This window comes from Melopsittacus undulatus, chromosome 4, assembly GCF_012275295.1.
Source record: "Melopsittacus undulatus isolate bMelUnd1 chromosome 4, bMelUnd1.mat.Z, whole genome shotgun sequence".
In the NCBI taxonomy this organism is placed as follows: Eukaryota; Metazoa; Chordata; class Aves; order Psittaciformes; family Psittaculidae; genus Melopsittacus; species Melopsittacus undulatus.
The window spans coordinates 82,129,961-82,150,640 of NC_047530.1; the positions used below are offsets into that span (position 1 = coordinate 82,129,961).

General features: G+C 40.4%; 2 protein-coding genes across 8 annotated transcripts; one reads left to right on the forward strand and one right to left on the reverse strand.

The window, feature by feature from the left end:
• Nucleotides 1-1,405: 1,405 nt before the first annotated feature.
• On the reverse strand, nt 1,406-15,075 carry C4H2orf76 (chromosome 4 C2orf76 homolog). Of its 7 annotated transcripts, none has more exons than XM_034061727.1 (6): nt 15,057-15,075; nt 12,860-13,012; nt 11,097-11,147; nt 7,303-7,340; nt 7,085-7,166; nt 1,406-4,039 (listed from the first exon to the last, which is right to left on the reverse strand). In XM_034061727.1, the coding sequence occupies exons 2-6, from the start codon at nt 12,990-12,992 to the stop codon at nt 3,963-3,965; spliced, it is 381 nt and encodes a 126-aa protein (XP_033917618.1). In that variant the 5' UTR covers nt 12,993-13,012; nt 15,057-15,075; the 3' UTR covers nt 1,406-3,962. The 7 variants fall into 7 exon arrangements, with proteins under 7 accessions (XP_033917618.1, XP_030909092.1, XP_030909088.1 ...); XM_031053232.2 differs by lacking the exon at nt 15,057-15,075 and adding an exon at nt 14,954-14,972; XM_031053228.2 differs by lacking the exon at nt 15,057-15,075 and adding an exon at nt 14,812-14,868.
• Nucleotides 15,076-15,100: 25 nt separating this feature from the next.
• On the forward strand, nt 15,101-18,348 carry DBI (diazepam binding inhibitor, acyl-CoA binding protein). Its single transcript, XM_005153781.3, has 4 exons — nt 15,101-15,273; nt 15,399-15,516; nt 17,230-17,292; nt 18,046-18,348. Exons 1-4 carry the CDS (start codon nt 15,265-15,267, stop codon nt 18,117-18,119), a joined length of 264 nt encoding a protein of 87 aa, XP_005153838.1. The 5' UTR covers nt 15,101-15,264; the 3' UTR covers nt 18,120-18,348.
• The last annotated feature ends 2,332 nt before the right edge of the window (nt 18,349-20,680 follow it).

The window sequence follows — 20,680 nt, forward strand, 5'->3', positions numbered from 1 at the left end:
ATGAATACAAAAAATAAAAATGTACATTCACCACCACTGGAAATGCTGCGATTGCATATCAGATGAGGTACAAACCTAACCATTAAAGCAGCACTGCAGATAGCAGAGGTGGCAGCAAGAAGGAAAGGGAAGTGGCTGGGAAAACATGCAAAAGTGTTTCTCTAACTCAATAGGAAAGTAAGTAGTAGGGAAAAGTCAATGCCCTGATAATATGAAAAGTAGCACAGTTGTCTACTGGGCGTCCTTGCTTGAGTTGTTAATCTTCTGCAAATCTGTGCCAACTAATGCTACAAAAAGAAAGCTGTGGAAGGAGGACTAGGTGCCAGCCAGGAAGACAGACCCCAGTTCAAACTGCTTAGTAAGCAAAAGTGTGCACTTGCATCAAGCATTCATAATGCCTCCAGCCAGCTGCCATTACTCTGAGGCCAGGATGCCACCAGTCATATGAGACCAAGCATGAGTGTTGCATGTTCTGGCTTTTCATTCTTGATCTCTGGACACTGAGGATTTCTGTGGCTATTAATTTCCAAGGACAGAACCCACAGGTGTCCTGTCATGGCTGTAGTAACTCTTGGAATGTTACTTGCTAAATTTTAAGTAAATGAACTGTCAAGGGATGTGCTGAATACTCCCAGAGTCTGAAAGAGAAACACAACAGCTTAGAGCACATCTCTGGATCACCTTTAAGACAGAATGTTTACATCAGATAAAGCAGTTCCCCAACAGTGGTGCATATCAGACCTTTGAGGACTTCTTTTTGCCATTGATAACTGTCAGCATTGAACTCTGCTATCCACATCAAGCAGTTTTCTTAGCTTTCTTCAAGAGCCAACACAACTACCTCTGGACAGAAAAATATACAAAATCTGTTTCAAGCAGAAAGTACAATGTGACAAGATCAGAAAAAAATACAAGATGCCTATTCCAACAGTTTAGGAGTTCAATGCCAAAAATCATTAAAACATACAATTTCCATACATTTAGTGCTGTACAAAGCAGTACTACTCCATTATTTCTGTGCCAAGAGCGTTCTTTTTTGTGTGCTTATTCAGTTACACTATTAGCTCTTCTTCAGAATTCCTTTCCTAATTTCCTGTCTTCTCCTTTAGTAGCTATTCTTTCATACCTCCAAAACTCCAGTCTCTCTGAAGTGATTTTTCTCCAAGAAACACCCAAGACCCACACGCCACTACCCCTACCCCCTCCCCACCTCCCAGCTTCCAGTTTGACTGCTTTTCCCTGCTACAGTGCTATAACCCAGGAGAAGTTATCTTATTAAATCTTAACCATTCTATGATTCTATGTTGTTCATGACCTCTGCCAGGATAACAAACCATGGTACCAACTCTGCAGGTGGTTTCCTTCAATAGAAAGAGGATTTTGTAACAACATGGGTGAAGACATCTCAGTCTTTAGTAATTTATTAGCCAGTGTTCACAGATTTCATTCAGTATTCAACAATCCTGGAATAAAACCTATTTTGACACAAGGTTATATACCATATCCCACCAAAAAATGTTGGAACAGCATCTATCTTAACAAATTCTTAGTTATTATCTATAGTTTTGTGGGGTTATTTGAAAGAAGCATTATTAAAAGCTAAATATAATTAAAACAAAACAAAAAACCAAAAACAAAACAAAAAAACCCCCCAAACCAGTAAAAAACACTTCAGGAAGAAAACAGTTTACAAGTATGGCCATTGAGAGCACTACAAAAGGCTCTACTGTGCTGCTGCAGAAAGGAGCCAACAAAGTGCCATTGCCAGGGTGAGCTGAGCTCACAAAGCAGTAGTTTAACTCTTCCCTTGGAAAGATAAGCTAATCTGGAGTCCAGGCACATAATTCTTGAATATTTGCATTAATACATTTACCATTTTGTTGATGCTGTAGAATTGCTCTTTCACTGTGACACGCTCGATGTGGCACTGAACATTTGTAGCTGTACTAGCCCAGAAAGGATAATTTTTAAAATTGGGTGACTCTTTCAAACACAAATGTCTTAGAGAAAAGGGATTGAAAAAACCAATCTAAATCTGTCTGAAAGGGCAGGAGACCAAATTCAAATCCCCAGAACAGGAGAAAAAGAATGACAGTGTTTGCTCAGTCTTAGAGCCTGAGTGTGCTCACAGATGTCACCTAGATGCCTTGACAGGACAATCTGAGACGTCGATCTCTCCAGTATGCCATCTACTTCTTACAAAGTTACCTTCATCATTGTAAATTCAGCAGAACAAGGCTGGTATACTCTGGAGCACAATGAATTAGCTTAAACTGAGTGAAAGCACCTGAGAAGACGAGTACAAACTTGTATTAGCCTAATCAATCTGAAAACATGACAGACTAAGAAGTTGAGTGAGACATGGGCCCATGTATGGGGGCAGGTACAGCAATAGAAAGGCAGCCTGGACAGAAAGAGGAGGCAAGTGGTAAGTTCTCCTCACAAATTCATCAGCGCATGCATAACAGCATCTAAATCCCAAGAGAACAGTGATACATGACTCCTATCACAAGACAGAGATACACTCATCCATTTAATTGCAGATGACAAAGTGGTACACTACTTTCACAACACAATAAAACTCTATTTGAAGCTGTTGTTGGTGAGTAACACTAGCTACCAAAACCAGCCTAAACCAGCAAGTTTTCAGGAAGGATGAAGAAAATTAGGTGGGAACAGTACATAGAGGTTTCTTTAGCCCTACATCTGACGTAAAGAGAACTTTTATGTAGATACCTTGGAAATCACATATCTGCTTTTGCTATCACATGTCAAAAAAAAATAAAGCTCTAGGAAACTGTAAGCTTACTTCTATGGAAAGTCTCTTGTGGAAATGGTGTTGTCAGCTGTCACCCACAGCTGAGTGTAGATGTGGGCATCTAAAGCAATTGTACCTGAGGTCTTGTTTGATCCAGCAGAGCCTATGCCCAAAAAGCCTGCTAAGGCAGAGAGCCAGCATCACTTCTGCTTTGGTGAAGAGAGCCTTAAGGTACAGTGTCCCATCCTGGTACCTTCTAAACCCCAGTTTTATAAGCAGTATCTATCCAAAGGTGCTTTACTGAATGCATGTTTGGTCTCTTTCTTTTTTTTTATTTGGTTAATGTAGTAGGAAAGCCTGGAATTACCAGGAACAGATTTTGGCTCATGGAAAGCAGAAAAGAATCAATTCCAGTCTTCAAGACATGTGGCTCACAGACTGTGCCTCTACTCACAACAGTGCATTCAGCTTCTATTCTTAAAACTGAAACCATGAGATTTCACTCCCTTTGGAAGAATGCCCAGTTCCTGCTTATGTACACTGATGGCTTGGCACTGCTCAGGTTGATACCTCTTACATGAAGGTGTCTCCATGAAGTAAAGTTAGAAACAGGCAAGCTGGTCCTTGAACACAAAAGCCTCCCAACAGTCATTTGTCCCTTTCAGCATGCTAAAGAGGACTGAAAGTATCAAAGAAAGCATTCACCAGTGAAGAGCATGGAACACTTGCCAGTCTGCACTATTTAAACAAAAGAGACCAAACATAAAATGTGAGGAGTAAAGCTCTGACTTGAAACAGGGAGAGTCTCTTCTCAAGCTCTCTAAAACACCCAGTGATTTGGTTGCAAAACGTTTCAATTTTCATTAGATGTCAGTACTGTGATGAAACCTTACTGTGTACTATATAAACTCCATATGTAGCTAACATCTGCTGTAGGATCACAGAAAGAACGTGTCACAGGTCAGAAATTGCACTGCCTGCATCCTGAGGCAAGCAAAGAAAAAAGAAATGTGAGAAAGAAAAAAAGTCCCCCAGTTTTCCTTTTCTCTCAGCATATTGGCAGAAATTAATTTCTATAGGAAGGGAATTGCACTGTTTGCAAAGCAATCCTCTAGGATTTATTGATCTTTAAGAAAAATCTCATTAAGCAGAATAAGGAAAATTTACAACAGGTATGGGAAAACAAAACAATCTCTCGGGATCTTCACCAGGCCAAAACAGGATTAGCTTTGTAGTTTCTGTAATCTTCCTCACAGAAGAATGCTAATTCAGTCTCATTTGCTAGAACAAATAAAAAATAAATATTTAGCACAGCAGTAAATGAATCATCCAGCAACCAGCTATTTAGAACTTTGGAAAACAACTAGAAAAAAAAATTCTAGTCCAAGCCAATTATAAATCACCACACATTTCACCCCCCTTATTTTTGCAAAAAAGATTCTAGTATTAAAGATGTCATTTAATGATGCTGCAAACCAAAGAAAAAAGCAAACAAAGAAAAAAAAACACACACACACCCCCCCCAGAACCTGAATATGTAGAAGTAAACATGTACATAAGCCTCCTCAAGATTTGTTTAACACAGCCTTCACAGAATTGTTTGTAGAAGCATTCAACAAATTAAGTGACTGCATTTCTAACACCTTCAAATGCTAGAAAAATAATGAAGCGTGATTTTATCTTTCTTTTGTGCATTTTTCTGTTAGGAAAGGGAGAAGGAAACTATTTTTTTCTAATAAATTAGCCTGTAGGTATAATAATTTAATACTTAGAGGATCAGTAGAATATTTTACAGATCACTTTACATTCTCCCTCATGACACATCAAAATATGTGTCTGAAGAAGTTAATTTTTTTGCCCTGATGATGATTAATTCATGAGGCTTCAACAATATGCAAAGTGAAAGACACAAATTGGCTTCTCCAGCAATACCTTCAAATACCTCTAATTATTCACCAGGGATATGGTAGAGCTAAAGGACCCACAAAGGTTCAGAGCAGTCACAATTCTTTCAACCCAGTAGGTCAAGGACTTCCTCTTCTAAAACAATAAGTCAGCAACATTACTAATTCAGAACAGAGACAAATCTGATGGAAAGCCTTCACAATTATTAAACATGGAATTCTTTAAGGTGCTGAGCCAATAAGTTCCACATTTGTTTTTTAAATTAAACCTGAAGTTAATGAAGTCTGCCCGTCTTGTAAAAAAAAGGAAAAAAAGAGCAGAAGGGGGTTCAGAATCTCAACTAGAAAACAGACAAGACTGTTTGCAATGAATACTGAACACCTGATTAACATACACCCTGCTTTAAAAAAAAAATAAATCAGGCAAGCATTAACTTTGCTGGCTAGATAATAACTGTAATAATAATCACTACCACAGAGGCTTTCCTGAGGATACTTATCTAATGTCCTCATAATTTATAACTCTCTAGCCCAACCCTTTAAAGTGCCAAGGGCAATCAACCACAGCTTAGAAAAAAATGTTCTCTGTGTCTCAGAATTTCCCAGGTTTTTTAACTGCAATTCTCTGCTTTAGTCTAGGAAATCTTGTCCAGATAAGATATTGGAAAAATGTAATATGTCAAGAGGAGATTTCAAATTTTCTTACTGATTTAAATGAAACCATATAAAATGCAGACTAGAGTAGTATCTGCTATCAGTCTTCATTTCCTTGGTTCCACACTTTTCCACTTCTTGTTGAAGAAAAGTAAAATCTTCAAGATTTTACTATAAAGAACCCAATCCTAACTAAGCTAATTCTTTTGTCAAGATACGCTGGGAAACATCAAAATTCAAAATGGCAAAATGGCACACTGCATTTTACAAAACAAGTGTTTTTCTTTTGTATTACAAATACCCAGTATATACTAATGACTAACTGCTGCTAGTTATTCTGAAAACAGCTTTACATTGTTTTCTGCCCTGAATAAGCCACCACTTTCTTTGTACAGAGACACAGAACAAGCTGGTCTACTCTGATTCCCTTTCACAGTAACATTTATTCTGATGTTTTGACATTTTTTTGAAGATCACATCCAACTGTTTCACTGCTATAGCTTCAAAGGTGGATATATAGACAAATATTTATCGCTACCTTTTTGAAATAAGGCAGCTTGTAGACAATGTAATTTCTAATTCAACATTTAGTACTGTCATCAGTCCCTCTCTTGAACTGCATTGCCCCTTATGCCTTTGGTAGATAAAAATCATGTTTAAATGAATCTTCTGCTAACTAAATTACAAATCTATAAGATTTGAATGCCAGTAATGTTCCTTCCTGAGGAACCTTTTCTATTTTTTCCCTCCAGATAAAAAGACCTAGTTTAGTACAGCCAGAGAATAACTATCATTCATATCATAGGAACACCTAAAGACTTTAGGAAAGGTATATTTAGGCCAGTTGCAGTGCTGCCCAGAATAAAACATTAGAGAGACATCCCAAGTCACTTAAAATCAGAAACTAAATGGGAGAAAACAAAAGAGCCAAGAAACCTATGAGAAAGAAATCCCATTCACTAGCTGGGGAACAATCAGAGGGCACTGGGAGCAGGACGGAACTCTCTCTGTGAAACCCCTGCACTTAGAGCACAGGCACTTATGTGTTCCAGCTAGGCAAATCAGATTCAAATGAGTGAATGTCCATATTGAGGTGGAATGGAACTACATCCCTTAAGTACCCTGCTGCCACAAAGTCATTCAGCCACATTTATTAGAAGCCCAAAGGACATCCAGGGACCATCAATTTTATCATGACAGACATGTCTTTACATTATTACCAAAAGACATGCCCTATATGTAGTCCCCTGTCAAAATGTGAGAAATCAGGTCAAGCTTCAAGTCTTTGCTATGTTCAGCACATTCTCTAAATGATACTGCTTGAGTTTTCCTGAGCAATCTGGCTATCAGGCACTGTATGCTGCACATTAAACAAATCTAATCTTATTTCATTATTCCATGCTGGTTCCACTACTTACATTTCTAACCAAAACATCAGTTTAAATGTTACTGATAAGACTAAGCAGACATGGTACTAATAACCTATCTGTCAATCATTTAAAATTACTCTCAGCAGAATTATAAGCATACCCTCTAAAAATCACAATTTGCATTCTGAACATTTAGAGTGCAGATACCTGCTGCCCTCAGTCCAATGATCTGAATGTACATTATCCCCCCTTCCTCCCTGAATAATTATCAAGTAGTGTAAAGAGCATCAGGAATAGCATTTACTTTTCAGCAGGCTATCCAAACATAATCAGCCAGTTATCAGTTTAATGACAACCACAATGAACAGCACCTTCAGTCAATACAAATGCACTCCTACCTATTCCAGCTGCTTTCAGCGTACTGTCTTCTTTCAAAATCAGTTTGTCATCATCTTCCAAACTCACTACAAGTTCACCAGTCTACAAATCAGAGAACCAGAATACAAAGATAAGAATAAGAATTTGCTGACTGTCTCTGCCCAGTCTTGTTTGACAGTGCAGAGATCTGCCTGCATTAAAGCATGTAAAAGGGGAAGAACACAGCTAATAATCATACCTTAGACTTGTGTGCTTGGTGAATAATCTTCATTGTATCTGAAAGAAAATACATATTCCTAAAATAAGGCTTAATAGGCAGGAAATACTGAAAGTTGTACTTGGGAAAACAGAGACAAACAAAAGGATAAGGTTTGAAATCTTTTATTACTACAGCTTTGTGTATTAAACCTAAAAGAAAACATCTTAATTTCCCAGTGCTGCAGCCAGTCTTAAACCAGTCAATCCAACATTACAGTACCACATCCTACTGGGCTTCTTTCTGCTGGGTGAATTACAACTAACTAATGACCATCCCAATTGCCAGTCAAAACACACCAATTTAAATGCCAGTTAGGGTGTTTTAACCTAACAGGTTTTACACATGCAACTGGGGCAGGACAAACAACATTTATGCACTGTCAACTACAACAGTTAATTTGATAAGGAGCAAGTGATTAAGATGCCGTAACCTGACCAGACCTTTCCTTAAAATTTTCCTCCTCATGAAAAAAGCACCCATGGTAGAAATTTTGTTAAGCAAGTCCATTTTCCATGAACATGTACAGCCTCTCCTCTTCTTAATGCTATACCCTCTTTAATAATATTTACCTCTAATATGTTTGTGCAGTGTGGCACTTTGAGAAATTATGCTGTACAAAAAAAATATATATATTGCTTTCTTCTGGGAATGTGAGCAGGGCTTTGTTAAGGGAAAACCAGGGGGAAATAATGTGGTCACTAAAGCAACCAGCTGAGCTCAAAAATACAGAGGAAATGGAAGTCAGAAGATGCCCATGTAGTGCTAAACAAAAAAAAACAAACAAAAAACCAAAACAAAACCCAAGCAAACAAGAACAACTCCAAACGGACAGACTCCAAAACATCTGTTTGAACAAATTCAGAGTAACACATCAACCCGTTCCCCAGCAATGAAGCAAAAACCTGTTCTGCTTGCCTGCTCATTTTCTGTTCTAGTTTATTAGCTCTGTTTCTAGTTTCTGTTCATTATCTGAACACTATGTGTTGAAATACTCTGGTAAGAAAAGGATTTAAGAAAGTTAAATATAGGCTTAAACAAATTTCAAACTAATGAGAGCTAGTGTTCAGATGTTCAGAACAACAGAGATCACATTCCCCATTCAGAAGTTTGCTTCCATACCACTCGGGCCCACTTTTAGTATTCTATTTAAAACATTAGACAAGGTAAAGATGACTCTGTATTCCCACTGCAGAGGTCACTAAGAAGGCAGGCTTAGCATAGGATCAGAGAATAATTAGAGTTGGAAAGGACCTTAAGATCATCAAGTTCCAATGCCCCCGCCATGGGCAGGAACACCTCACACTAAAACATGTCACCCAAGGCTTTGTCCAACCTGGCGTAATAATTGCAGTATTAGAAGCAAGACACATATTAAATCACAGTTACCAGGGTCAATGTTGCATAGAAGCACTGCAAAAAGACTAAGCAGTCACAGAAACAAAATACTGCAATCATGAAACCTTTCTACCACAGCAAATACAATTCAGCCTTTGCCTGTTAATTTTAAGCTTCTTCACTTACTTTGTCACATTCCCTTTTCTCTAATCTTTGCCCAGTCATTTTCTGAACTATTTTCTCAATTTTACTTGTTCACAAATGCAGCAGTTTACCATGTCTTCATCTGAGCTACTAAATGGCTTCTGTAACTCTGTTACAGAGATGAAGCTGCAGTCTCTTCTCATTCCTAGCTAAAGCCATATGTCCTGTAAACAGCCTTTGTTACTTCATCCCCATTTAGTTCCATTCAGTCATATTCCCAAATTTTCATCATTCCTTTCCTTGTAATAGATCTTCCATGACAACTGATTAAGAAATAGCTTTCTAAATCTGATTCTGTGAACTATCTATCATATTGATCCACATTCACAGAAGGAAAAAAAAATTAAGCAGCCTAGAAGACAAGTTGGCACCCAGGCTGCCACCATCAGTGAAAAGATAGTAATGACATTGTAGGAAGATGAGAAGATTGACTGAGAAGAGTTTGACCAAGGACAAGAATGATGTGTGTAAAGAAATTAAGAGAAATTAAGTCAGAAGCTTTGAGATGTGAGTTCGAACACCAAATAAAGAGGAAAACTGCAATAGTATTAACCATGATGCTGAGATAACAAAATTGTGCTGAATTCTGGAGAAAAGTAAGCTGAAACAGATAAAGTGGGACATAGCGAGGTCCAACTGAGATTTCTGCCACTGCCAAAGTGGAAAGAAAAATCTGATTCTCATTAGCACTATTCATGCAGAATTCTCACTGCCCTTTCATCACCAAAACACAAGATAGACAGTAGACAACAAAAGAGATGGCAAAGACATGAACCTGGATGATGCACAGACTGAAGGGACAGTGAGGAATTCGGCTGTGATTTTTTCCTGTAGGTAAATCTCCACACAGCTAACACTGTCACAGTAAAAGTAGGCCTGCACTAACTGGTGTAACAGGTTTTAAAGTTCTGTTTTTGACACACATTAGTCCTACACATGCAATCAGGTGCTAAGCCACAACATATGCCTTGGGAAAAACTAAACAGAGGCTCTAAGTGATGAAAGAACTAGCAGCAGGGTGAGGCAACAGCAGGAATACAACTGATAACTGCAGTCTAGATAGGATGCCCTCATTTAGCCAAAGCCACAGATACTAGATGGAGGAAGGGTACCTCCAAGTTCAAACTTACAGTTACCTAGATTTATATTTTCAGAACTTAATATATTAAAAGTAATAGTAATGTTCAAATCCTTGCCACTGATATATTATGAATCTTAATCACTAACTCTTTATCTGCCTTCATTTTGCACTGTTTCATCATCAGCAAGAACATAGAATGAAATGCTTGGCTTTTCTTGATTTTGCTTTTTTTTTTTTTAAAGGCAAATAGAGTCTATTACAATTCACAAGTATTAAGTAGTTTCCTCATTAAATTCTTTGAGTCACTGTAGAGGAATGAGTTTGTCAACTCCAAGAACATGGAAGATGGAGGATCACTTGCAGCAAAACTCCAAGGGAACTTTTAGAATTGCCAAGTTTAGGAAAATATAAGTTACTGACATCCAAATTAACAAATTCCCAGAAAGGAAGTAATTTAATCTATTTTGAAAGCATATTCTTTTCCCAAACAGATGAATTGCTTATGTTCATGCCAATCTTCACAGACAGCAAATATACACATAGCTTTACATTAGAGAATAATGTCAGCCTAAATTTCACACTAAGCTATTTCATTCCATCAGCTTGTATTTAAAAAGCTTTCATATCTACATTGAGGACAGTTCCCCTGCTTCTCCTAAATTGTGTAAACTATTTAAGTATACAAGTCCTAAGCATTTTCTATTTTCTGCCTTCGGTTCCTGCTTCACTATCCTTTCTGACTTCACAATTAGTAAATAGAGACTGAAATACATAAGCACATAAAGAACAATTTCAAAGCATCCAAGATCACAAGTTGCTTGCTAGAGTAAAAACAGAGTTAAAAGGCACTTATACATGTAGTTTAAAAGTAATACCAATACCCATTGGTATCAATTAGCAAATAATATACAACATGTAGCCTAATTATAAAATTAATACAGAACTTCAAAATAATAGTGAAGTTTTGTAGACATGATCCCAGTGGCATAATCCCAGCTACAAGAGCTGGACAGAGTTGCAAATGTAGGCAGACACTACCATTGACATGAGTATTCTACAGCAATTATCTTTTAAATTCTATAAACACTGGTACAAAATGTTACATCTGCATTTTACAGAAATCAAAACAAAGGGGGAGAGAAACAACACCTACCATACTTGTAATTTTTAAAAGGAGGAGGAAGACCTGTTCTTGAAGACACATCTGTTAAAATAAAAGCACAAAGTTAACACAAAGTTGTCTTTCTTATTTCCAAGATTTTGTTTCCCATTATTGTGCAATGTATGCATCCTGGACATCTTTTACATCAAAATAAATCTGCAATACATAAGACTTGTTTGAGAATCAAATACTAAAACACAACTTTTGGCTCAGATTCTTTAGTAACTCCATATCTGATTAACTTCACTTAAGCACAAAGTCCCTCTCAACGAAACAGCCCATGAGGACAGTGAGTCAATGCAATTAGGACATCATCACAGGAGTCTGATCCTTCAGAAATCTGCCAGGAACATCCTGTTAATGGTTTGCACAGCATCTCTCTCTACCTTATACAAACAGTGTACAACTGTCATATGTAACTGAACTGTTCAGTAAACACAGCCATTTGAAACAGCTAGGAAAAGAAAGACAAACTGTAGAAAATTAATTCTCTAGCTACATGCAGGACACAGCCCATAAGCAACTGTGAGAACATCAACTCCTTTCTGGGTGCCAGGGTTCCCAGTGACACCCAGGATTTAACCAGGACTTTGGAAGGTCCAGCCACCCATGGGGTGCTTGGCAACAAGGTGGGTGAAACCATAATTTTACCAGTAGTTTAACAATTTATCTTAAACTCTCCCTTCAAAACAGATTATAGTAAGGGAAAGAACATATCTTTTGGACCAGGAACAGCATTATCGATCTGTGGAATGAGGTTCCAAAAAGTCTTGTTCAAGACACTAGCTTTGTCTCAAATAACAGCTAATTGCAGTTCTGCACATATCAAAAGCAAGTTTCTTAGCATTGTTTTTTATTTTCTCCTTCATAACAACAGCTGTACCATATGTTCTGGAAATGCTTGTAGTTTTCTAAAAACACCCCTAGGATCTTGCCATGCCTATCCCTGTCTAGAAGTATGGAAGTGGCTAAAAACACAACACAGCCATGGGGCCCAAGAAAATGTCCTAGGGGTTGCTCAGATGTTACCAGCTATAATAATTCAAGACTTGTTTAATCTGACTTCATGCAAAAAATCAAATTATGTTATTTTGCACCTTCTGAATGTCTCCATTTAGGTGGGTAGTAATACACCTGCAAGACTAGGGCAACATCCTACCTACTGAGTCACTACATGGGCTGGTCTACATTAATCTTTAGATACACTCTCACATTCAACAAGGCTTCTAAAACATAAAGCCCACCGATTAGTAAATCTGCACCACAAAGTCCAAGATAGAAACAGAAACTTAGAGGCAAACATGCACAGTGAGACTTCACAGTGTCAAAAACAATTTTTCAAGATCCATTCTTTTCACAAATAGCAAACAGACTTGCATTCCCACATTCCACATATTGGTGTACTTCCTATGGATCAAAGACTCTCTATATTCTATTAATTTACTCCTGTTAATTTATGAATAGCTGCTTGACAGCACTACTCAAGAAGCCTGAGGCACTGAGCCAAATGCAGCAATGCTCTCCTCTCTTTTTGACTAAGCATGGGGATTTGGGCAGGAAGAGCAGTCTATCCAAATTTAGGCATGGTGCACTGACCATGGAAGCTGTTATTAACTCCAGACTTCTCATCCAAGGGAAGAGAGCACACAAATCTGGCATCTCTACCAATGCTACAGAATTCACATTCATTTGCTCCCCTCCACTTTCTTGTGCAGAGACAGCAACACATGGGACTGAAACGAACCGCCCATTACCATTCCGCACAAAAGTAATGAACTGCTTTACTGTCTGATCCAAGTTAACTCCATGATACACCACAGGTCTGAAATTCCGGTGTTCAAAAGAACGAACAAGACGAACTGTGATGGTTGAGCTTTCTGCTGACATCAGAATTATTTCTGAATAACCTGGAAAACATTAAAGAGAGGGATTATTGCCCTTCCTCTATGTATGACCACAGCTAGAAAACAAGGTGCAGGTGGGCCTCGTGCAAAGGTTAAAACACGGCAAGGAATTCAATAGCTTTATGCCTTTCACGACATCACTTCTATTATTTATACAGAAACAGTAACAGGCTCTCAAAACAAACAGGGTTACCTAAGACATTATTGATACTGCATACCAAATAGTCCTGTATTTGTACCTGTGCTGTGTAATATAGTACTAGACTTCCAATTAAACAACAAAAAACTTACAGTTAAATGCAAGTACATAGTTTGGGGTTTAAGTGACTGAAGACTCTGCTGGGCAAGTAATTTTGCACTATAAAAGAATGTACTAACATGAACAGAACTAAAACCTTTTTAATATGCTTATATTGTAGAGAACATAATACCCTGAAAAATGCCTAAGCTCTTACACAATGTTCATTTTAATTTCCCTACAGGAAGTGGAAAAACCTCCTCCATGTACACATGCAAATAACTCTCATATACTACTACATAGTTAAGGGATTTAATTTAATTTGTAATAGTAGTTCTCTAGAATGGCTCTACAGGGCTTATACTGCTTCAACAGAGAGCAGAATATGTAAGAGAATCCCCTTATCAACCCAAACCCCTCTTCAAACAAGCCAATGTGTGGCTCCATTGGGCTCTCTCTCTCTACAGGAAAACAAGCTATTTCTCATCTCTACAATCTTTTCTATTTTTGGTGCTTGGTATCCCTTAACAACCTCACTTTCTGGTCACAAGCTAAACTGCGGGGGCTGCTGCAGCAATCAGCAAGGACTGCAGGCTTAAGTGCTGCAAAATCAGCCAAGGGTACAGCATAGCCTCTGCATCTCTTATCCCTTAGCAGCCACTTCAGTCACCATTTCCAGTCCTGCAAGGGATTCTCTTACCTATTGATCCCAATATGTTCTTTGTGTGTGTGTGTCTTTCTGTCCCCACCCCACCCTTGTTGCTGTGAGGGGAGATTATTTAAGCTCCACACCATCATACAGGTATCCAAGTACGTTCCAGTCCCTGCTGTATTTATCCTAGCTGTATCCTGACAAAGCAAACCGGCAATACTTTCTTTAAATACTTTCTGCACTGTGGGGACACAGACCTTCCACATCACAGGGCAACTTGCTTTTACATTCCCTTGGTTAATAATTTCCCAAGGTCCAACTCCATTTTCATTGTAAATAAACTGTGATAAATACATAAAAGACACCAATAAAGAGAGGTATGGTTTGCACCTGAAAATAACTAATTAATATTAAACACCAAAGATGGGTATTTTCTTGATGCTATTCTACAAGGTCTTGAGATGTATCAGCATAAAGAGGACAGCATTCAATTCACTTCCTCCCGAACAGCATGCAAGATCGTTGCAAGAATGCAGATTTGTGAGCACAGACAACTGGTGTGGTGTCCCTGCCCATGGCAGGGGTGTTGGAACTAGATGATCCTAAGGTCCTTTCCAACCCCAACTATTCTATGATTCTATGATTTTCACATTTACTGTACAGACCCCACAGATGAGTCCGAATTAGGGCTGCGACGAGGCATGACCCTGCGTCTCCTTAGGGCGGACCCTCCTTGGGACACCGATGGCCTCCCCCCGCCTGCCCAGCTCCTGCCCGCCGTTAGCGGCACCAGGACCATGGCGGAACGCCGCCCGCCCCAGCACATCTACTCAAGGCCAAGCACCGTGCCCCCAGCCCTCACAACAACCTATCCCGCCCGCAACGCCCATCAGCGGCCCGCAGCCTTACTACCGACTTCCCGCCAGCACTTCCGGGTCTCTCCTCACCGCACTTCAAACAGTCCCACCAATCACATCCTTACACCACCACCCACCGCGCAGAGGGATTGGCTGCTAGGCACCCTGTCCTCGCCCTGTCCCCGCCCCGTCCCCACCCTCGCCGCGGAACCGCAGCAGAACCGCAGCAGATCCCCTCTCTCTCTCTCTCTCTCTCTCTCTCCCTTCCTCCTTCCTTCCTTCCCTCCCTCCCAAACCCACCCTTGAGCAGCACCCCTGCTCGCCACCCATGCCGCGCCGCCTCTGCATTGGCCCTTTGCCTGCCTTCTCCCCGCCCCCGCCGAGCGCCGATTGGCTCGTACCTCCGGTGGCTCTGGGATTGGCCAGCGGGTGCTCTGGCGAGGGGACTGAGCGGCGGGGGTGGAGTGTCTAGACGCTGGGGGGTCGGGATCGTGCTGGACTTGTCGCTATGTCTGAGGTGCGGTCCTGGGTCGGTGGGAATGAGGGGCGGTGGTGGGTGTTTCCTTTCCCCCTAAGTGTGATCGCAGCTGCAGCCTGCGGGTGCTCACCCCAGCCTCGCCTTGGGGCCTTTTCTCTCTCCAGGCTGCTTTTCAGAAGGCTGCCGAGGAGGTGAAGCAGCTCAAGTCCCAGCCCACGGACCAGGAGATGCTCGACGTCTACAGTCTCTATAAACAGGCTACGGTGGGCGACGTGAACACGGGTAGGTACCGGTTCGGTCCCCCACCGGGCGGGGTGGCGGCGGCCGGGCAGCGCCGCTCCGCGACACTTTTGGGCTCTGCGCCTGTGCTGGAGCCCCGGCTGGCGGGGGCGAGGCGGCTGTGGTCAGGGCCGAGCTGGAGGCACTCTGGGGAGCAAAACCTCTCCCCTATTGCGTGCCTCGCTTCCTGCAGTCCCACGGGTTAGCCAAAATGACTCCGTACCGACTTGGCATAGATTTATGTGCAGGCTGGCATAAGCTGACCCGATAAGGGTTTGTGCAACCTGTGGATTTTAGATTAACCCAGCTGCGGTCTTCTAAATCGTACAGCAACAGTCTGAGAATAGTTTCTGTTATTACTTTTGTATGAATATTAGGTTTGGGACTTTAGGAATCCTCTATCATTAAGTAGCTGCCTAGCTTAAGGAATGCTGCCTGAATACAAACTCTTAGAAGGTGTAAACAGCAAAGCAAACTATGTAAGTGCAGAACTGCAGTATGGGTCTGAGGGGGGCAGTTTGTTTAAACTGGATTGGCTGCTAAAAATAGTACTGGAAAGCCAAAACAGAAGAACAGGAAAAAGTTTTTATAGTAGCTGCAATTAAATATCATATCTTGGAAAAATTGTATCAGGAATATCCCTGCAGCTGCCTGTACAAAATCTCTCCTGCTACTTCTGTTACTACACTTCTGCCAGTGGCAGCTCAGCCTAGGAGTAGTATTTAGAATGAAGTCTGTCCCTATTGACCTTGTGTAATGCTTGAGTGACTAGAATTAGAAAGGGGAAAAAGTCGTTTGTTTGGAGTGCTGGCCTCCTGACCCAATTGCTGGTGAATTTATTGTGTGTTGCTTGGATTAAAAGCTGGCAGTGAAGTGTATGGGACCTTGCAGTCTCTTTCCCAAGATGGGCAGCATGGACCTTGGTTTTAAGGTATGATCCTTTTGGTGTGGCTGGACCTTGGTGGAGCTGTTAACATACCAACATTTCTGGAAGTTGCTGCATTCTTGTGAAGCAGTGGTTAACATGAATTGTTGGAAAATCAGTCTAAGAGTAAGCTAATAGGGTTCCTGTTGCAGAGAAGCAAAGCTGCCAACTGGCTCTGCAGGTCATATTGCCAAGGGTATTTTTGTGGCTAATGTCCAGTTCCATTTGTTAAGCCTAAGAACTGACTTTAAGGAATCAGTCAGGAAGGGAAAAGCCAGAGGGGATTTTACATAAAGGTAGTTAAAGTTCAAAGCTGGTACCCCTAAATGACAGAACAAAATAAGACCTATATGTTAGAAACATACCATTAGCTGGATGATAATGGGTTCTAAGCTGTATGCTACTAGCTTTTGGTTTCATGTCTCTGTCTAAGAGACCTTAGGGCATTTCTACTTTACTGTGGAGCTGATCTTTAATTGGATAACTGTCACACAACAGCAGTCTCTTCAGAAAGTAGAATAAAACCAAATCACGCCATTGCTGCTGTCTCAAGGCAACTGGAGAATATCTCAGTTGCCACCAGTAGTATTACAACAGGCTTCCTGGAGGTGATCTCCTGACTGCAGATTAGTAAGTAATAGCTGCAAAGACCAATTGTTGTATTTTGTCTTAGTTAAGAGCTAAATAGCCTTCAGGAAAGTAGTGGGTACAGTTGTGTAGTACCTACTACAGTACCTACACCCAGACCACACACACTAATTCTTATCTATTGCTTATCCTATCACTTTCAGACCGCCCTGGCATGCTGGACTTCAAAGGGAAAGCAAAGTGGGATGCCTGGAATGCATTGAAAGGTAAGTATCTGGTTAAAAAATGAAAAATAAGTAAATAAAGTCACAGGCAAACTAATCAGAAAAGGTATATGTGGTTCAGCAAGAAATAAAATAGCGTTGCCTTATAAGACAAGAGTTCGGGAAGTTCAGAATGCTGTGGTAATAAACTCTTCTGACTACCCTTACGAGGCAGGAGTAATCCTGAAAAGTGTAGCCTGTATGAAAGGCAATTAAGGTGTAAAATGCCCAGTTGGCCCAAGATGTTACACAAAGGAGAACTGCCACAGCAGCAGAAACCCAAATCTGTTTTCCAAGTCCCAACCTAGTACATCAGAGACCAAGCTATCCACCCAGATGTTTCTTTTAAAGCTTTTCTAACACAAAAGGTTTGCAGCCTCCTCATAGGAGATTGCAGCTGTGCTCTCCTGTAAATGAGGAGCCAAATAAGTGGTCTTATCTATGAAAATGGGATTTTTCTGGTGTTTTAAGGACTACATCTAAATGCAGCCAAAGCTGACTGAATAGCTGTCCTGTAATAATTGTGAATTGAGTTAATAAAACTAAACTGTTACTGTCTATACAAATATAACTTTGCTTTGAAACACTGTTTCTTCATGACTGCTGAATACATTTTTTTAAAACTCTAATACTAGATTTGCATTGAAGTGATCTTATTGGTTCCTTTGCACTCTGGTAGCATGTGGTTAGTGCTATAGCAAGGAATTGTGACTTGCAAGTAAAGGTATCTGACTGCTCCTGTCTTCTGTCCTTCAGGAATGTCCAAAGAAGATGCAATGAAAGCTTACATAGCAAAAGTGGAAGAGCTAAAGGGCAAATATGGCATCTGAGGACTGGATATAGCAGCAACTTGCACACCTGAAACATGCCTTATTTCTAATACTGTGGAAAAATGGTTTCTGAGAATAATGAATAATTTTAAATACCTAGTATACTGTAGTTGGTTACACTCGTGCCTGTAGTTCAGGGGAAGTTGTGTACCCACCTAATGTACTGACACTGTATAAATTCCTTCTGGGAACAAAATCTGGAACTCATTAAAGTGGATTTGGTACTTTAGCCGTTGTGATGGTCATCCCTCAATTGCCATGTTGCAGCTGCCGAAGGTCCTTTGCAAGGCGCAAGCCAGCCTCTCGAGTCGTTGTGCCACTAGAGGGGGCTCAGTAATCTGTTTCGTGCAACGCACAGCATCCAGACCAATCCGGTGATGCCTGATTCTGCTTCGGCTCATTTCTCGCATAGGTGAGTGGTGACAAACAAAACCTGGAGCACCACGAAAATTCTCGTGAAAAGGCTAGGTCTGGTGCTGTGTACTAATACAAGATGCTTGATATTGGTTGCCTGGGACTTTCAGAGATTGACTCAACAATTGCCAAATAATCTTTCATAAACACTTCTTAGAGATATTATTTCCCAACAACAATGTTAGGCTTCTGCAGAGAAGGCAAACACTTGGCAGCTCAACACAAAAACTCTGTAAAACAAGGCTCTACAGACAGCAGTGTTGATGCCCTTGATACTTTGCTGCCATAAATAGTACTGGAGTTGCCATATACTGAGGCTACAGTGAGGAGCGAATCAGCTGTATATAGGCTGGCTTAAACTAGCAAGGCTGTTCAAAGAGGAAGTCTTATACAGTCGCCATCCGCAAGTTTTACTACAAAGCCTGCAGATGAGACCACTTCTAGTAGGTGTTTACCTGTTTTGTTCTTCCTTGTATTGGTCTCTTGGAGCTGCTGATGCAGAAAAGGGAGACTTTGCTTTTAAAATGTGATGTTGAATTATTCCAGAATGGAGCATATGAGAATCGAGTCCCAGATTTTCACAGGAATAAGGCATTCTAATTCCAGCTGTACTGGTTAGCCTCTGAACAAGTGAGAGCTTCGAATGAAATAGTCTTCAGATAAGCACTTGATTTATAGAAATACATAGGGATGAAACCTATTGTTACATATCTGTTTAGATAAATACATAGTTCTGTACCAGGTTACACAGGATTTGCTGTGTGTAGTATCTAACTTGTAGTTTCTTATGCTACTGATAAGAAACAGAGAGATAACTTCATCTCACATGTTTTCAAAAATTATAAATCCCTCCCTTTGCTACTTTTAATGGGAAATGTTTTTGGAGTTACTTGCTCATCCTTAAAAATTTGTTCCAATAAAGAAGGGTTTGTTCCCTATTCTCGTAAGGAGAAAGGTGGTTTATTCGTGTTCTGGGTAAGTAATGTAAGTATTTGGTTGGGGCTTTTTTCCCTCTCCTTTTTTATATCTGCTAGTTATTTGAGATTGTGTTGATTACATTCACCTTGCAAAAGAGGGGTAAAAGCAGATGTTCAGTGTGAGAGATCATTTTAGCTCTTTGCCAGCCATAAATTCCACAGCCAGCTCCTTTTTCACAGCTGTGTTTTGTGAAGCTGTTTATCCTTGGAGGATTCTGCCAGCTTGTAGCGGACTATAGCTTATACTGGCAAATGCTTCCCCTTCTCTTGTTTGCTGGAAGCTGATGCACTGTGAGCGTGCTGTGCTTTGCTAAGATGCTTTCTGTCAAAACTGGCGTTTTCAGAATTTTTGATTGCTCAAACAGTGGAATTGGGTTCTGTTTAAAGAGTGGTCTGGGAGTAGCAAGTTCTATATCCTGGTCCTCATTTGGCTTTATTTCCCCTGTGAGACTTAAGTGTGCTGTTTTCTCATACCCATCTGGTGTTAGGAAAACATCACTATCTACCCAGTACTAATCTTAGAGAGGCCTTGGCCAGGCTGTTAGATGTTGTCTTGTACTTAAATAATGTTATAATTATTATCACTGCTATAATATGTCTGTAGCAGTGACTGAGAGGTCTACCTCACATGTCCTTATTCAGATACTTTATTTTTATTGTAGTAGCACCTTTCTCCTGCTTGCAGCTTCACCTTTCTTAGGAAAGTAACAGCAGTAGTTTCATTATTTAGCTTGCCCTTTGGCAATGAATCTACCCTTTAACTATCAACCAGGCATCTCAAGAGTAAGCTGAAAAATTCAAATTGTGGAAGTAAGAGCTATGCAGTAAGAGACTGTATAAAAGGCACTAAGGCAGAGACAAAGGTACTGATACCTGCACACAGTGTTCATGATGAGAAGCAGCAGCACGGAAATTGGCTGCAAAGCTATTAACTGTGGGTACTGCCACTGCAGGGGAAGTGTTGGAAAAGGCAGCTCAGGGGGGCTGATTGTGTAGCAGCAGGATGAATGTCCATAAGCAGATGGGATGTCAGACTGTCTGGAAATGTTGTTGACTTCCTGACCACGCAGTGCTTGCTAGTATGAGTGTGACTCCTGGATTGCATAAATAGCACTTTGGCTATTTAGTGATGCTAGGGGAATGGTGGTTTAAGGACATCTGCAAACGTGT

Bases quoted from the DNA above. Each gene is read 5' to 3' on its own strand.
- C4H2orf76 (XM_031053233.2), bottom strand. From the start codon at position 13,694: ATGGAGCCACACATTGGCTTGTTTGAAGAGGGGTTTGGGTTGATAAGG. The intron at 7,341-11,096 runs GTAGGTGTTGTT...ATTTTCTTTCAG, and splicing joins TTTTAAAAATTACAAGTATG to ATACAATGAAGATTATTCAC. The intron at 7,167-7,302 runs GTATGATTATTA...TCTGATTTGTAG, and splicing joins ACCAAGCACACAAGTCTAAG to ACTGGTGAACTTGTAGTGAG.
- DBI (XM_005153781.3), top strand. The intron at 15,517-17,229 runs GTAGGTACCGGT...TATCACTTTCAG, and splicing joins GGTGGGCGACGTGAACACGG to ACCGCCCTGGCATGCTGGAC. The intron at 17,293-18,045 runs GTAAGTATCTGG...TCTGTCCTTCAG, and splicing joins TGCCTGGAATGCATTGAAAG to GAATGTCCAAAGAAGATGCA.